The 18,023-nt window shown below is 49.4% G+C and overlaps 1 protein-coding gene across 1 annotated transcript; it reads right to left on the bottom strand.

The window, feature by feature from the left end:
- Positions 1-286: 286 nt before the first annotated feature.
- Positions 287-15,121, bottom strand: SMNDC1 (survival motor neuron domain containing 1). Its single transcript, XM_075258760.1, has 6 exons — positions 14,998-15,121; positions 5,703-5,822; positions 5,307-5,449; positions 4,431-4,592; positions 4,188-4,341; positions 287-1,864 (listed from the first exon to the last, which is right to left on the bottom strand). The coding sequence occupies exons 2-6, from the start codon at positions 5,820-5,822 to the stop codon at positions 1,727-1,729; spliced, it is 717 nt and encodes a 238-aa protein (XP_075114861.1). The 5' UTR covers positions 14,998-15,121; the 3' UTR covers positions 287-1,726.
- Between the last annotated feature and the right edge of the window lie 2,902 nt (positions 15,122-18,023).

Raw genomic sequence — 18,023 nt, 5'->3', positions numbered from 1 at the left:
TACTGAAGAACTAACCATATAGTGGAGCATCATGGGAAGGGTCTCCAGGTCCTTTGTTCTGTCGAATACAATATGGCGGTATACAAGACACTGCACGACTCTCGCTTCCACTTGTAGGGTGATAGTCCGGGGATGAGTCTTTCATGTTACGGCATGACTTCACCCCTGTGCACAAGATGACCCCAATAAGATGCAGGTTGAGGAGTTCGGAAAAGGAATCGTACAGAGCTCTGACCTGGAAACGTTATATTATTTGGGCCCTGACATTACGTGACGATGGGTAATATCGCTTTAAAACAATTTATTTTGGTAAAAAGATACATACAAAACCGAAATTCACACTTGTTATACAAAATAAGTCACCATCCAGCACATAATAATGACTAGTGTACCTGCTAGATGACAGGGCTGCTGCAGATGTGCCTCACTAGCGCCCCCTTCCCGTCACGTCTGTACATCAGGATGGGCGGAGCTAAACAGTATTCCACCTTTTGTAAAAAATAAGATGATCCTTGAAGTGATGCGGCTGAGAAGGAATAGGCAGCGGACTCGGCGTGAAAAGAAAACCAAAGTGCTAAATGTCAGCGGTTGGCTAATGAGAGAGAACGGATGACGAATTTCAGCGTCTTGTTATTGACATTGTTGTGCGGCCAAACAGCGGACACGCCGAACGTCTCAGAAACTGTACAATGTGACAGAGGTACAAATGTCCTATTTACATGAGGGAGAAGTCCTGGATGGGCGGAAACGGCACAATCCACTACAGGTATATACATGACGTATTTACAGGACACGAAGGGTTACCCCGATCACTCCAGGAGACAGTCACCGCTGATGGACTTCCTTCATATAAGGAAAGGAGGACAAGTCATCTTAATCCGCTACCCGTCCATCATTTCACGTCCCATACTCTAGTGACATCCGGATCTGCAGTCACAATTGCACCTGCACAGTCCACATACTGAACCAGCCATCAGATGCCATGTCCTGCAGCTCTGGGTGGGAGTAGAGTATACAATGCAAAGATCAGGTCAAGAAAAACAAAGAGCAAAGACATCAGATGCAGATTTACACTGAACAAACGTGAAAGAGGTTCCCGAGCTTCTGCTCACCAATGTGTCCTGTGGGGCCCAACAATGCAGCAGCTGCTAGAAGAGACTGCAGAGCCTGGGCGAGTGCTACGGCCTCCTCACTAATACCAAGCACAGCACCATGCAGAGTATAGGAGTTGTGCTTGGTGATGCAGCTGAACCCCTAAATGGGACTGAGCTGCTGCTATACCATGTGACTGATGAACATGATGTCATTGGCCATAAAGATGAATGGTGGGGGTCCTGGGTGTCAGACAACCACCGCTCACACAGATTAATGACCTATCGTTGGAGAACCTCTTCCACATGACTACACATAGACGCTGCACCAAAGTCTGCTGAACTGTGCAGACTGTGGCGTAATCCGCACTGGTGATTTCTAGGTCTACAGCGGCCACTCAGTCAGGCCTAGGATTAGGTATACAGGCCGCATCCACCGTATACCCTTCCCCACTCGGCCCCTTAGACAGCGCCTTGTCCTATATGGAGGGGCGTCCCAGTAACCAAGGTCTTGAGGCCTTCAGGCCAAATAATGAATACAGAGTCGTGCTATTCCTCATACGACAACAAATAATTTAGTTTTAGAAAAATAGAACAATAAAAAGGAAGATGCTGGCCTAAGGGTCTCCGGTGCGTTACTGAGGCATCAGATGCCGCACGTTGTATTTGGAAGTGTCTTGATACTGTGTCATAGGTTTGTCCGCGATGCCGCATGTGCCAACGCCGACCTTGCCGGTGACGCTTTCGGGGGAGGCAAAAATGCTTCTTTTTACCTAGAAAAAGACATCAAATATTAAAGCCTTGAAAGGTGTCCTTAGGTGAACGCCATGAGCTTTATCATAAAGAGAAAATACCCAATTTAGTCCATTACCAAAAATCAACAGATGCAATAGAGCAGGGGTCCCCAACCGCCAGTCCGCGGACCAGTACCGGGCCATGTTGCACCGGTCTGCGTACCGGCGGCGAGGAGTCAGCAGCTGCTGTGGAGCCGGCGAGTGCCCGGGGTTGAGCCAGGACCCACAACACTGACGCTTGGTTGTTGCTCATCGGGAAAAGGTGAGCAAAGTGCAGGGTTGAGCCGGGACCCCCTGTATGTCCGGGATTCTAGCACTATGCAGGACATGCAGGGGGTCTTGGCTCCACCCCGCACTCACCTACCAAATTTTGGGCAACTACATTACACGTCACTTGTCCCTGTGACGTGTAATGTAGCTGTAGTGAGGCTGTAGTGAAGTTAATAGCAGCATTAGGACTGATATCCGTCATCAGTAGCCATCTCGATAACAGTGTCTATCATCAGTAATCTACACCCTGTGCTTAACCCCCGCCCCAACCACACCCCTTCCCACCCCCACCGGGCCATAGAAAAATTGTCTTGCTGAAACTGGCAATAGAGTACCTGTAAAACAAGTGAATGGGAGCTGAGCTGCAGTACCTGGTCTGGTCACTACACAGAGAACAGCGCTGTCTGCTTCCTCCTCCATTCTCTGTACATCAGCTTAGCTGTGGGGGTGCCAGATAACAGACCCCCACTACACTGATATTGATGACCAATCCTTAGGGTGACCACCCTTTAGTATGTAATGAATGTCAGACCCCTATAAAAACCCCCATTGGATGAAGAGTCGCCTGGGGAGCAAGGACATCACTCACAATCCTCTGTTTCAATGACTGATCACCCGTACAGGCAGCAGCTGTCTTATGGATGGGTCTTGGTGCTATTAGAGAGGTAAGTCCGTGTAGTTTATGTCGGCTGTCAGCAAACAAGGGAATACGATCCGTTAGCAGAACGCGGGTGGCTAGTGCACATTACACACTGCATTCCACGGAGGGATTCACCCCCTGCCAGTACGTAATGTACACAGCTATTATTGTATATGGAAGAGGAGCCAATACCACAGCTCAGGACACGGCGTTCCAAGAGCCGCTCTACAAATAGGTTAACAAGAGAGTATGTAATACAAGTAAAGGCTGGATGTGCAGCAGATACAGATTTGTGGAAGGCTGTCCAAATGAACACACTGAATTTCTTTAAAAAAAACCCAAACATTTGTTGAAGCAAAACTGTTGTGCATTGCATTTTTCCGCCCCTATATTTATTTATATATAGTAGCGTTTCCTTAAGTATAATTGACATGCTGTAATTTTCAGAATCACTTGCGGTTTTGAAAACGTAACGTTTCTGCTGCAGATTTTTTTCTGCAATGTGCGGATGGGATTGGTCAGGGATCCATCCACTAGGCAGGTAATGATAAACGCAGTCCTGCCGCACCACCTCCACAACGCAGAATTCTGCAACATGGGGCTTAAATCTCAGGCCCCACGGGTAGGAAATGCCACGATTTGACAGTAACTGCACAGTGGATGGGATTCTTGCATATCCCATGTCCACGTTGCGGTAAAAACTGCGGAGTGGACACGCCGGCGATTTCCAAAACCGACACAGTTATGGAAATCACAGTATGTCAATTATATCTACAGAAACGCCGGCGATTTCCCCATAGATGAAATTGTAACAAAGTCCGCGGAGGAAAACTTTGGCAACTTTCTGTTTAAAGTGTTGCAGGAAGAACAGCGATGTGTTGCCACCGAGGTTTTTCCCGCAGCACTTTATTGTTGCGGGTTGTCCTGTGGGGTCTCCGCTTTAGGCTAAGGCCCCACGTTGCAGAAACGCAGCTTTTTTTTGTTGCAGTTTTTTGAGCCAAAGCCAAGAATGGCTAGAAATGGGATCGGAAATACATAGTAACTCAAACTTCTAACTTCTGTTCAGTCTAGTCCTGGCTTTGGCTCAAAAAACCGCAACAAAAGCTGCGTTTCTGCAATGTGGGGCCTTAAGGTTTTTTTTTAGGATTTCTATATTCATGACCTACATTAGCATATCTAAATAAATGAATAGGGTTGTAGAGTTGCAATACCATGCACAGCCCCTTCTATATGTATAGCACGCTGCACTCTACATCCAGCTGATCAGCGGGGGTCCTGGGTGACAGATCTCCACCGATCACATATTTACAACCTATTCTAGGTAAACCTCATCAACATATAAGCCCGAAATAAGACGACGAATGATTTGTGCCCTTGTAAGCCGGTGTTTACCTGTCCCTTCTTGTTCTTCGAGTAGGCTTTGTTGTTGAATTGCTGCCATTTCACTTTCTGGTCCTCACGTTCCTGCTCCAATTCCTTTATCCTCTGAGCCTTCTTTAAAGCTTTCTTCTTTTTGTATTCTCTCTGCTGGGCGATCATTTCTTTTCTGAAGATCGAGGGGAGAAATGTACAGTCAGGGGATGAGGGGCTCGTACACGACAACAATGGAGGAGTAGGGGTGACAGGGGGACTCACTTAGACATGGGGAGGCTGCCGCTATCTTCTTTCGTTTTCCTTCCCTCTTCCACGGGTTTCAGGTTCAGCAGAGAAGTCACTTCTGCATTTCCATATCCAAGGAAAGTAATGGCCGCCGTCCCGTTCTCTTCGTCTATCTCCTCGATCTCGGCCTCATACCACCTGTAAAGAGATCATGGCTGTAAGCTTGTGAGTAATGGCTTGGTTCACAGCGTGATGGTAAAATCATAAAGTGCAATCAGTCAGGGACAGTCTTCTGCTGCAATAGGCTGATAAGCCGCCATAACATCGCCCGGGGAAGTTACAATGTGCAAGCAAATATGGCACCAGAACCAAACAATTGGGGACAAATCCACAAGATCGTCGGGGTTTGCTATAGACTAAAAATCACAACACAACTCATGTGGATTTTGTTCCAGATTTGATAATATTGGGTCATCGTAGACCGCTGTTCACACCTAGAGGGATGGTATCTTACTGGAATATATAATGCACAGTGTATGCCAGCCTTGAGCTAGTGCAGGCACGCGACCACGCTGGGGGATGAGCTCAATTTAGGACAAGGTGTGGGCCTCATCATCAATGAGTTGCAGATGTTATAAAGGCCGCCATACTAAACATTGGTCTTGATAAGTCCTCCATCTACCATGAGCATTTACTAAGCATGCACTTATATATTACAGGGGAGGCTATTGACAAACCTCCATTCTTTACACTGCAGGCTGCAACCATAGAACGGGAAAACAATGCAACCCAACAGCTTTATAGGAGTCTATACCCCTCGTCTGTATACCTTCACATCTCCCCCATAAACCCCTCTTACCATCTGATTGAATTGTCATGGTAAATGTATAGAAATTCTTGCATGTCACTTACTGTCCGTCCTCTGTCCAAACGGACATACATCTGTCCCCCACCTTCCAGGGATGGCTACCGCTGGCCGATGTGATGTCATCAGAGTTTTCGGGGGCTTCTGTTGGTTGGGAGGACAGGAGGTCTTTAGTCAATTCTATGACTTCCTGGAAATTAAACAAATCACAGGAATGTTTAATGCAATTCTGCAGAATCTTGTTTGCAAACAGACTGGCGTTTACAGTAATCTTGTCGGTGTCCCTGTGTAGCGTGTACAATGTGGTGCCCATGGTTAGAGGTGAATATAGTAATGGTGGGCAATAACGTACTGCCGTATACCCCCTACATCCGCACCGGTCAGTGACACTGCACCTACAACCTCCACACTACATATCCGGCTGCTTGTGTTGCTCATCTCACCTGTAAATCCTTCTTCAGCTTTAGTAAATCATCATTCTCTCCATTGGCAGATAGCGCCGCCTCCACCTGCTGCAATTGGGCTTTATAGCTTGCAAGCTGCTTTGCTAGATCTTCAGCCATCTGCAAATGTAATAAGTCGTGAGACAAGGAGGACGAGATACAGGACAGTAGTGGATACAGCAGTGCTGGTACAGAGGAAGGCAAACACTAAGAAAGTGACCGGAAACATAGCAAATGGTGGCAATACTACAGCAGTAATGTACTGAGAGGCACAAGTCCTACCTAGAGGGATATTACAGCCCCTCCCCCCATCTACTTGCATCTTATGTTCATCTTTATGCAGATACAGAAGTGTTTATTTGTATAGACAGGGCTGGTCGGGGGTAAGGCCGCCCTGTATACAGATCATATGTGGTCCTGCCCTCAATTACCTACACTGAGAGGCAGTAGACTGATACCGAGGGGTAAGTATGGGGGATCAGAGACCGATACCGAGGGGTAAGTATGGGGGATCAGAGACCGATACCGAGGGGTAAGTATGGGGGAGCAGATACCGAGGGGTAATTATGGGGGTGCAGAGACCGATACTGAGGGGTAATTATGGGGGTGCAGAGACTGATACCGAGGGTAAGTATGGGGGTGCAGAGACTGATACTGAGGGGTAACTATGGGGGTGCAGAGACTGATACTGAGGGGTAACTATGGGGGTGCAGAGACTGATACTGAGGGGTAACTATGGGGGTGCAGAGACTGATACTGAGGGGTAACTATGGGGGTGCAGAGACTGATACTGAGGGGTAACTATGGGGGTGCAGAGACTGATACTGAGGGGTAAGTATGGAGGAGCAGATACCGAGGGGTAATTATGGGGGTGCAGAGACCGATACTGAGGGGTAATTATGGGGGTGCAGAGACCGATACCGAGGGTAAGTATGGGGGTGCAGAGACCGATACCGAGGGTAAGTATGGGGGTGCAGAGACCGATACCGAGGGTAAGTATGGGGGTGCAGAGACTGATACTGAGGGGTAACTATGGGGGTGCAGAGACTGATACTGAGGGGTAACTATGGGGGTGCAGAGACTGATACAGAGGGGTGAGTATGGGGGAGCAGAGACTGATACAGAGGGGTGAGTATGGGGGAGCAGAGACTGATACAGAGGGGTGAGTATGGGGGAGCAGAGACCGATACCGAGGGTAAGTATGGGGGTGCAGAGACTGATGCCGAGGGGTTATTATGGGGGAGCAGAGACTGATACTGAGGGGTTATTATGGGGGAGCAGAGACTGAGGGGTTATTATGGGGGTGCAGAGACTGAGGGGTTATTATGGGGGTGCAGAGACTGAGGGGTTATTATGGGGGAGCAGAGACTGAGGGGTTATTATGGGGGAGCAGAGACTGAGGGGTTATTATGGGGTGCAGAGACTGAGGGGTTATTATGGGGGTGCTGAGGGGTTATTATGGGGAGCAGAGACTGAGGAGTTATTATGGGGGTGCAGAGACTGAGGAGTTATTATGGGGGTGCAGAGATTGAGGAGTTATTATGGGGTGCAGAGACTGAGGGGTTATTATGGGGGTGCAGAGACTGAGGAGTTATTATGGGGTGCAGAGACTGAGGGGTTATTATGGGGTGCAGAGACTGAGGGGTTATTATGGGGTGCAGAGACTGAGGGGTTATTATGGGGAGCAGAGACTGAGGAGTTATTATGGGGGTGCAGAAACTGAGGGGTTATTATGGGGGAGCAGAGACTGAGGGGTTATTATGGGGGAGCAGAGACTGAGGGGTTATTATGGGGTGCAGAGACTGAGGGGTTATTATGGGGGTGCAGAGACTGAGGGGTTATTATGGGGTGCAGAGACTGAGGGGTTATTATGGGGAGCAGAGACTGAGGAGTTATTATGGGGGTGCAGAAACTGAGGGGTTATTATGGGGTGTAGAGACTGAGGGGTTATTATGGGGGTGCAGAGACTGAGGAGTTATTATGGGGGTGCAGAGACTGAGGAGTTATTATGGGGGTGCAGAGACTGAGGGGTTATTATGGGGTGCAGAGACTGAGGGGTTATTATGGGGGTGCAGAGACTGAGGAGTTATTATAGGGAGCAGAGACTGAGGAGTTATTATGGGGGTGCAGAAACTGAGGGGGGGTTATGGGGTGTAGAGACTGAGGGGTTATTATGGGGGTGCAGAGACTGAGGGGTTATTATGGGGTGCAGAGACTGAGGGGTTATTATGGGGTGCAGAGACTGAGGGGTTATTATGGGGTGTAGAGACTGAGGGGTTATTATGGGGGTGCAGAGACTGAGGGGTTATTATGGGGGTGCAGAGACTGAGGGGTTATTATGGGGGTGCAGAGACTGAGGGGTTATTATGGGGGTGCAGAGACTGAGGGGTTATTATGGGGGTGCAGAGACTGAGGGGTTATTATGGGGGTGCTGAGGGGTTATGGTGTGCAGAGACTGAGGGGTTATTATGGGGGTGCAGAGACTGAGGGGTTATTATGGGGGTGCTGAGGGGTTATTATGGGGGTGCAGAGACTGAGGGGTTATTATGGGGGTGCTGAGGGGTTATTATGGGGTGCAGAGACTGAGGGGTTATTATGGGGTGCAGAGACTGAGGGGTTATTATGGGGGTGCAGAGACTGAGGGGTTATTATGGGGGTGCTGAGGGGTTATTATGGGGTGCAGAGACTGAGGGGTTATTATGGGGTGCAGAGACTGAGGGGTTATTATGGGGGTGCAGAGACTGAGGGGTTATTATGGGGTGCAGAGACTGAGGGGTTATTATGGGGTGCAGAGACTGAGGGGTTATTATGGGGGTGCTGAGGGGTTATTATGGGGGAGCAGAGACTGAGGGGTTATTATGGGGTGCAGAGGCTGAGGGGTTATTATGGGGTGCAGAGGCTGAGGGGTTATTATGGGGGTGCTGAGGGGTTATTATGGGGTGCAGAGACTGAGGGGTTATTATGGGGGTGCAGAGACTGAGGGGTTATTATGGGGGTGCAGAGACTGAGGGGTTATTATGGGGGTGCAGAGACTGAGGGGTTATTATGGGGTGCAGAGACTGAGGGGTTATTATGGGGGTGCAGAGACTGAGGGGTTATTATGGGGGTGCAGAGACTGAGGGGTTATTATGGGGGTGCAGAGACTGAGGGGTTATTATGGGGGTGCTGAGGGGTTATGGGGTGCAGAGACTGAGGGGTTATTATGGGGGTGCAGAGACTGAGGGGTTATTATGGGGGTGCTGAGGGGTTATTATGGGGTGCAGAGACTGAGGGGTTATTATGGGGTGCAGAGACTGAGGGGTTATTATGGGGGTGCAGAGACTGAGGGGTTATTATGGGGTGCAGAGACTGAGGGGTTATTATGGGGGTGCAGAGGCTGAGGGGTTATTATGGGGTGCAGAGACTGAGGGGTTATTATGGGGTGCAGAGGCTGAGGGGTTATTATGGGGGTGCTGAGGGGTTATTATGGGGTGCAGAGACTGAGGGGTTATTATGGGGGTGCTGAGGGGTTATTATGGGGGTGCAGAGACTGAGGAGTTATTATAGGGAGCAGAGACTGAGGAGTTATTATGGGGGTGCAGAAACTGAGGGGGGGTTATGGGGTGTAGAGACTGAGGGGTTATTATGGGGGTGCAGAGACTGAGGGGTTATTATGGGGTGCAGAGACTGAGGGGTTATTATGGGGTGCAGAGACTGAGGGGTTATTATGGGGTGTAGAGACTGAGGGGTTATTATGGGGGTGCAGAGACTGAGGGGTTATTATGGGGGTGCAGAGACTGAGGGGTTATTATGGGGGTGCAGAGACTGAGGGGTTATTATGGGGGTGCAGAGACTGAGGGGTTATTATGGGGGTGCAGAGACTGAGGGGTTATTATGGGGGTGCTGAGGGGTTATGGTGTGCAGAGACTGAGGGGTTATTATGGGGGTGCAGAGACTGAGGGGTTATTATGGGGGTGCTGAGGGGTTATTATGGGGGTGCAGAGACTGAGGGGTTATTATGGGGGTGCTGAGGGGTTATTATGGGGTGCAGAGACTGAGGGGTTATTATGGGGTGCAGAGACTGAGGGGTTATTATGGGGGTGCAGAGACTGAGGGGTTATTATGGGGGTGCTGAGGGGTTATTATGGGGTGCAGAGACTGAGGGGTTATTATGGGGTGCAGAGACTGAGGGGTTATTATGGGGGTGCAGAGACTGAGGGGTTATTATGGGGTGCAGAGACTGAGGGGTTATTATGGGGTGCAGAGACTGAGGGGTTATTATGGGGGTGCTGAGGGGTTATTATGGGGGAGCAGAGACTGAGGGGTTATTATGGGGTGCAGAGGCTGAGGGGTTATTATGGGGTGCAGAGGCTGAGGGGTTATTATGGGGGTGCTGAGGGGTTATTATGGGGTGCAGAGACTGAGGGGTTATTATGGGGGTGCAGAGACTGAGGGGTTATTATGGGGGTGCAGAGACTGAGGGGTTATTATGGGGGTGCAGAGACTGAGGGGTTATTATGGGGGTGCAGAGACTGAGGGGTTATTATGGGGTGCAGAGACTGAGGGGTTATTATGGGGGTGCAGAGACTGAGGGGTTATTATGGGGGTGCAGAGACTGAGGGGTTATTATGGGGGTGCAGAGACTGAGGGGTTATTATGGGGGTGCTGAGGGGTTATGGGGTGCAGAGACTGAGGGGTTATTATGGGGGTGCAGAGACTGAGGGGTTATTATGGGGGTGCTGAGGGGTTATTATGGGGTGCAGAGACTGAGGGGTTATTATGGGGTGCAGAGACTGAGGGGTTATTATGGGGGTGCAGAGACTGAGGGGTTATTATGGGGTGCAGAGACTGAGGGGTTATTATGGGGGTGCAGAGGCTGAGGGGTTATTATGGGGTGCAGAGACTGAGGGGTTATTATGGGGTGCAGAGGCTGAGGGGTTATTATGGGGGTGCTGAGGGGTTATTATGGGGTGCAGAGACTGAGGGGTTATTATGGGGGTGCTGAGGGGTTATTATGGGGGTGCAGAGACTGAGGGGTTATTATGGGGGAGCAGAGACTGAGGGGTTATTATGGGGTGCAGAGACTGAGGGGTTATTATGGGGTGCAGAGGCTGAGGGGTTATTATGGGGTGCAGAGGCTGAGGGGTTATTATGGGGGTGCAGAAACTGAGGGGTTATTATGGGGTGCAGAGACTGAGGAGTTATTATGGGGTGCAGAGAATGAGGGGTTATTATGGGGTGCAGAGACTGAGGGGTTATTATGGGGGTGCAGAGACTGAGGGGTTATTATGGGGGTGCAGAGACTGAGGGGTTATTATGGGGGTGCAGAGACTGAGGGGTTATTATGGGGGTGCTGAGGGGTTATGGGGTGCAGAGACTGAGGGGTTATTATGGGGGTGCAGAGACTGAGGGGTTATTATGGGGGTGCAGAGACTGAGGGGTTATTATGGGGGTGCAGAGACTGAGGGGTTATTATGGGGGTGCTGAGGGGTTATGGTGTGCAGAGACTGAGGGGTTATTATGGGGGTGCAGAGACTGAGGGGTTATTATGGGGGTGCTGAGGGGTTATTATGGGGGTGCAGAGACTGAGGGGTTATTATGGGGGTGCTGAGGGGTTATTATGGGGTGCAGAGACTGAGGGGTTATTATGGGGTGCAGAGACTGAGGGGTTATTATGGGGGTGCAGAGACTGAGGGGTTATTATGGGGGTGCTGAGGGGTTATTATGGGGTGCAGAGACTGAGGGGTTATTATGGGGTGCAGAGACTGAGGGGTTATTATGGGGGTGCAGAGACTGAGGGGTTATTATGGGGGTGCAGAGACTGAGGGGTTATTATGGGGTGCAGAGACTGAGGGGTTATTATGGGGGTGCTGAGGGGTTATTATGGGGGAGCAGAGACTGAGGGGTTATTATGGGGTGCAGAGGCTGAGGGGTTATTATGGGGTGCAGAGGCTGAGGGGTTATTATGGGGGTGCTGAGGGGTTATTATGGGGTGCAGAGACTGAGGGGTTATTATGGGGGTGCAGAGACTGAGGGGTTATTATGGGGGTGCAGAGACTGAGGGGTTATTATGGGGGTGCAGAGACTGAGGGGTTATTATGGGGTGCAGAGACTGAGGGGTTATTATGGGGGTGCAGAGACTGAGGGGTTATTATGGGGGTGCAGAGACTGAGGGGTTATTATGGGGGTGCAGAGACTGAGGGGTTATTATGGGGGTGCTGAGGGGTTATGGGGTGCAGAGACTGAGGGGTTATTATGGGGGTGCAGAGACTGAGGGGTTATTATGGGGGTGCTGAGGGGTTATTATGGGGTGCAGAGACTGAGGGGTTATTATGGGGTGCAGAGACTGAGGGGTTATTATGGGGGTGCAGAGACTGAGGGGTTATTATGGGGTGCAGAGACTGAGGGGTTATTATGGGGGTGCAGAGGCTGAGGGGTTATTATGGGGTGCAGAGACTGAGGGGTTATTATGGGGTGCAGAGGCTGAGGGGTTATTATGGGGGTGCTGAGGGGTTATTATGGGGTGCAGAGACTGAGGGGTTATTATGGGGGTGCTGAGGGGTTATTATGGGGGTGCAGAGACTGAGGGGTTATTATGGGGGAGCAGAGACTGAGGGGTTATTATGGGGTGCAGAGACTGAGGGGTTATTATGGGGTGCAGAGGCTGAGGGGTTATTATGGGGTGCAGAGGCTGAGGGGTTATTATGGGGGTGCAGAAACTGAGGGGTTATTATGGGGTGCAGAGACTGAGGAGTTATTATGGGGTGCAGAGAATGAGGGGTTATTATGGGGTGCAGAGACTGAGGGGTTATTATGGGGGTGCAGAGACTGAGGGGTTATTATGGGGGTGCAGAGACTGAGGGGTTATTATGGGGGTGCAGAGACTGAGGGGTTATTATGGGGGTGCTGAGGGGTTATGGGGTGCAGAGACTGAGGGGTTATTATGGGGGTGCAGAGACTGAGGGGTTATTATGGGGGTGCAGAGACTGAGGGGTTATTATGGGGGTGCTGAGGGGTTATTATGGGGTGCAGAGACTGAGGGGTTATTATGGGGTGCAGAGACTGAGGGGTTATTATGGGGGTGCAGAGACTGAGGGGTTATTATGGGGTGCAGAGACTGAGGAGTTATTATAGGGTGCAGAGACTGAGGGGTTATTATGGGGTGCAGAGACTGAGGGGTTATTATGGGGGTGCTGAGGGGTTATTATGGGGGAGCAGAGACTGAGGGGTTATTATGGGGGAGCAGAGACTGAGGGGTTATTATGGGGTGCAGAGGCTGAGGGGTTATTATGGGGTGCAGAGACTGAGGGGTTATTATGGGGGAGCAGAGACTGAGGGGTTATTATGGGGTGCAGAGACTGAGGGGTTATTATGGGGTGCAGAGGCTGAGGGGTTATTATGGGGTGCAGAGGCTGAGGGGTTATTATGGGGTGCTGAGGGGTTATTATGGGGTGCAGAGGCTGAGGGGTTATTATGGGGTGCTGAGGGGTTATTATGGGGTGCAGAGACTGAGGGGTTATTATGGGGTGCAGAGACTGAGGGGTTATTATGGGGGTGCTGAGGGGTTATTATGGGGGAGCAGAGACTGAGGGGTTATTATGGGGTGCAGAGGCTGAGGGGTTATTATGGGGTGCAGAGGCTGAGGGGTTATTATGGGGTGCAGAGACTGAGGGGTTATTATGGGGTGCAGAGACTGAGGGGTTATTATGGGGGTGCTGAGGGGTTATTATGGGGTGCAGAGACTGAGGGGTTATTATGGGGTGTAGAGACAGGAGTTATTATGGGGGGTGCAGAGACTGAGGGGTTATTATGGGGGTGCAGAGACTGAGGGGTTATTATGGGGTGCAGAGACTGAGGGGTTATTATGGGGTGCAGAGACTGAGGGGTTATTATGGGGGTGCAGAGACTGAGGGGTTATTATGGGGTGCAGAGACTGAGGGGTTATTATGGGGTGCAGAGACTGAGGGGTTATTATGGGGTGCAAAGAATGAGGGTTTATTATGGGGGTGCTGAGGGGTTATTATGGGGTGCAGAGACTGAGGGGTTATTATGGGGTGTAGAGACTGAGGAGTTATTATGGGGGTGCAGAGACTGAGGGGTTATTATGGGGGTGCAGAGACTGAGGGGTTATTATGGGGTGCAGAGACTGAGGGGTTATTATGGGGTGTAGAGACTGAGGGGTTATTATGGGGGTGCAGAGACTGAGGGGTTATTATGGGGGTGCAGAGACTGAGGGGTTATTATGGGGTGCAGAGACTGAGGGGTTATTATGGGGGTGCTGAGGGGTTATTATGGGGTGTAGAGACTGAGGGGTTATTATGGGGTGCAGAGACTGAGGGGTTATTATGGGGTGCAGAGACTGAGGGGTTATTATGGGGTGCAGAGACTGAGGGGTTATTATGGGGTGTAGAGACTGAGGGGTTATTATGGGGTGCAGAGGCTGAGGGGTTATTATGGGGTGCAGAGGCTGAGGGGTTATTATGGGGTGCAGAGACTGAGGAGTTATTATGGGGGTGCAGAGACTGAGGGGTTATTATGGGGTGCAGAGGCTGAGGGGTTATTATGGGGTGCAGAGACTGAGGGGTTATTATGGGGGTGCAGAGACTGAGGGGTTATTATGGGGGTGCTGAGGGGTTATTATGGGGTGTAGAGACTGAGGGGTTATTATGGGGGTGCAGAGACTGAGGGGTTATTATGGGGGTGCAGAGGCTGAGGGGTTATTATGGGGTGCAGAGGCTGAGGGGTTATTATGGGGGTGCAGAGGGGTTATTATGGGGTGTAGAGACTGAGGGGTTATTATGGGGTGCAGAGACTGAGGGGTTATTATGGGGGTGCTGAGGGGTTATTATGGGGTGCAGAGACTGAGGGGTTATTATGGGGTGCAGAGACTGAGGGGTTATTATGGGGTGCAGAGGCTGAGGGGTTATTATGGGGTGCAGAGGCTGAGGGGTTATTATGGGGTGCAGAGGCTGAGGGGTTATTATGGGGTGCAGAGGCTGAGGGGTTATTATGGGGTGCAGAGACTGAGGGGTTATTATGGGGTGACTATAGATCGGGTCCTGGGCTCTCCATCAGGGCTCAGCCTTATACACAGTGCTGTACATGGAGCTGGCTCAGGATTACACTGTACACTTATAATGGCGGCCTTCAGGCCTACCCCGAGTTGAGGCGCCTGGAGACATGAAGCCTCCGCCTCCCCTCTGTCCAGTAGCTCTCAGGCCTCTCCGGGCCCGGACACTCTCGTGATGTCCTCCCGCCGCTCCCTGACCCGTTGCCCCGGTTAGCTCCCCCACATCCCGGCCCCGACCTCACTCACCGTCTCCTCTCCTTTCGCCGCGACGTCTTCTCGCGAGAGTATGTGATCACCGCGAGACCTGGGGACGTGAAGTGGTGACGGTGACGTCACGTGGTGTCCCGGCTAGTGGTTGTCATGGTGACTCTGCGAGGCCTCCTCAGTATGGCGGGAAGTTGAATCTCCTCAGAGCCGGGAGCGGCCGCCACAGCCCCGGTCACCTCCTGTGGTAATAATAATAGTAATAATAATAATAGTAATAATAATAGTAATAATATTCCGGATTTATTATATCTATAGCTTTATGTCACTTGGGTTTAATCCTTGTAATATTCTGGCAGACATTGAGGCTCCTTCAGTCTCCTCAGGATGAGCCCCAGTCACCTCAGCAAGGTAACCCCGAAGTCTTTCTGACTGACATAAGGGACGTCCTAGTCTATTCCATGGTGTGTAGTGTCCGCCATGTTGTGCCATATCACATGAAGACTAAGGCTGCGTTCACACGGGGACATGGAGGAGGAGTTTGACAGCGGAATCCACATTATACTCCTCCGCCATACAATGGTGGGCTATGGAGACGGCTAGCAGAGAAAAATTAGCAAAAGCAATAGAAGTGAATGGGAGGCGAAAACCGCACAGAAGAAAATGGGACGCGGTTTTTTCAGCCCATTCACTTTACAGGAGGGGAAAACAGTCTGGCGTTTTTTTTATATGCTGTTTTTACAAAAAAAAAAAAAAAAAAAGCTCCAAAACTTGGCAAGTAGGAAGCTTTTTTTTTCCTGTGCCAAAGTAAGCCACACTTTATTTACATGTGAACTAACCCTAACGTTCACACAGAGTTTTTTGGTCAGGAAACTGATTCAAATTCCTCCTCCAAAAATATCCTCTCCATACATTCCTATATACAGTTCTGTATACAGTCCTATGTCACCATACAGTCCTATATACAGTCTACAGTCCTATGGTCACCATACAGTCCTATATACAGTCCTATGGTCACCATACAGTCCTATATACAGTCCTATGGTCACCATACAGTCCTATATACAGTCCTATGGTCACCATACAGTCCTATATACAGTCCTATGTCACCATACAGTCCTATATACAGTCTACAGTCCTATGGTCACCATACAGTCCTATATACAGTCCTATGGTCACCATACAGTCCTATATACAGTCCTATGGTCACCATACAGTCCTATATACAGTCCTATAGTCACCATACAGTCCTATATACAGTCTACAGTCCTATATACAGTCCTATGGTCACCATACAGTCCTATATACAGTCCTATAGTCACCATACAGTCCTATATACAGTCTACAGTCCTATATACAGTCCTATGGTCACCATACAGTCCTATATACAGTCCTATAGTCACCATGCAGTCCTATATACAGTCCTATAGTCACCATACAGTCCTATATACAGTCCTATAGTCACCATACAGTCCTATATACAGTCTACAGTCCTATATACAGTCCTATGGTCACCATACAGTCCTATATACAGTCCTATAGTCACCATACAGTCCTATATACAGTCTACAGTCCTATATACAGTCCTATGATCACCATACAGCCCTATATACAGTCATATGGTCACCATACAGTCCTATATACAGTCCTATGGTCACCATACAGTCCTATATACAGTCCTATAGTCACCATACAGTCCTATATACAGTCCTATGATCACCATACAGCCCTATATACAGTCATATGGTCACCATACAGTCCTATATACAGTCCTATGGTCATCATACAGTCCTATATACAGTCCTATAGTCACCATACAGTCCTATATACAGTCTACAGTCCTATATACAGTCCTATGATCACCATACAGCCCTATATACAGTCATATGGTCACCATACAGTCCTATATACAGTCCTATGGTCACCATACAGTCCTATATACAGTCCTATAGTCACCATACAGTCCTATATACAGTCTACAGTCCTATATACAGTCCTATGATCACCATACAGCCCTATATACAGTCATATGGTCACCATACAGTCCTATATACAGTCCTATGGTCACCATACAGTCCTATATACAGTCCTATGATCACCATACAGCCCTATATACAGTCATATGGTCACCATACAGCTCTATATACAGTCCTATGGTCACCATACAGTCCTATATACAGTCCTATAGTCACCATACAGTCCTATATACAGTCTACAGTCCTATATACAGTCCTATGATCACCATACAGCCCTATATACAGTCATATGGTCACCATACAGTCCTATATACAGTCCTATGGTCACCATACAGTCCTATATACAGTCCTATAGTCACCATACAGTCCTATATACAGTCTACAGTCCTATATACAGTCCTATGGTCACCATACAGCCCTATATACAGTTCTATGATCACCATACAGTCCTATATACAGTCCTATGATCACCATACAGTCCTATATACAGTCCTATGGTCACCATACAGTCCTATATACAGTCCTGTGGTCACCATACAGTCCTATATACAGTCCTATAGTCACCATACAGTCCTATATACAGTCCTATGGTCACCATACAGTCCTATATACAGTCCTATGGTCACCATACAGTCCTATGGTCAGGCGTTTTTAGGAGGAGGAATTTGAGTCCGTTTCCTGACCAAAAAACTGTGTGAATGAGCCATAAGTGATGTGTGTAAAAGCAATTACAAAACCCAAAGTTTACGCCAGTCATGAACATTTATCGCCTTCTTCTGTCAGCACCGGCGCCATCAATCTTATATGGGACGAAATTCTGAAGAGTAAAAAGTGGCGCACAGAGCACGCCTCGAAAAATATTTTATTATGTCTCTCCCCCATTTATATAAAATACAGAGGAGCAGATATGGGGGAGCAAACACCAGGTGGTAAATACTGAGGAGTAGATATGGGGGAGCACCAACTCCAAGTGCCATTTAAGGGGGACCCCCAACATCACCCAAATGCCGGATACAGTGGGGCTAGTAGATACCATGTAAGCCCAGACCAGTATTATCCTTCAGAGCTGCACTCACTGGAGGGAAATTATTC

The sequence above is a fragment of the Leptodactylus fuscus genome, chromosome 10, assembly GCF_031893055.1.
Source record: "Leptodactylus fuscus isolate aLepFus1 chromosome 10, aLepFus1.hap2, whole genome shotgun sequence".
Taxonomy (NCBI): Eukaryota; Metazoa; Chordata; class Amphibia; order Anura; family Leptodactylidae; genus Leptodactylus; species Leptodactylus fuscus.
Note: the sequence above shows the minus strand (reverse complement) of the source record. Positions and strands in the feature narration are given on the sequence as shown.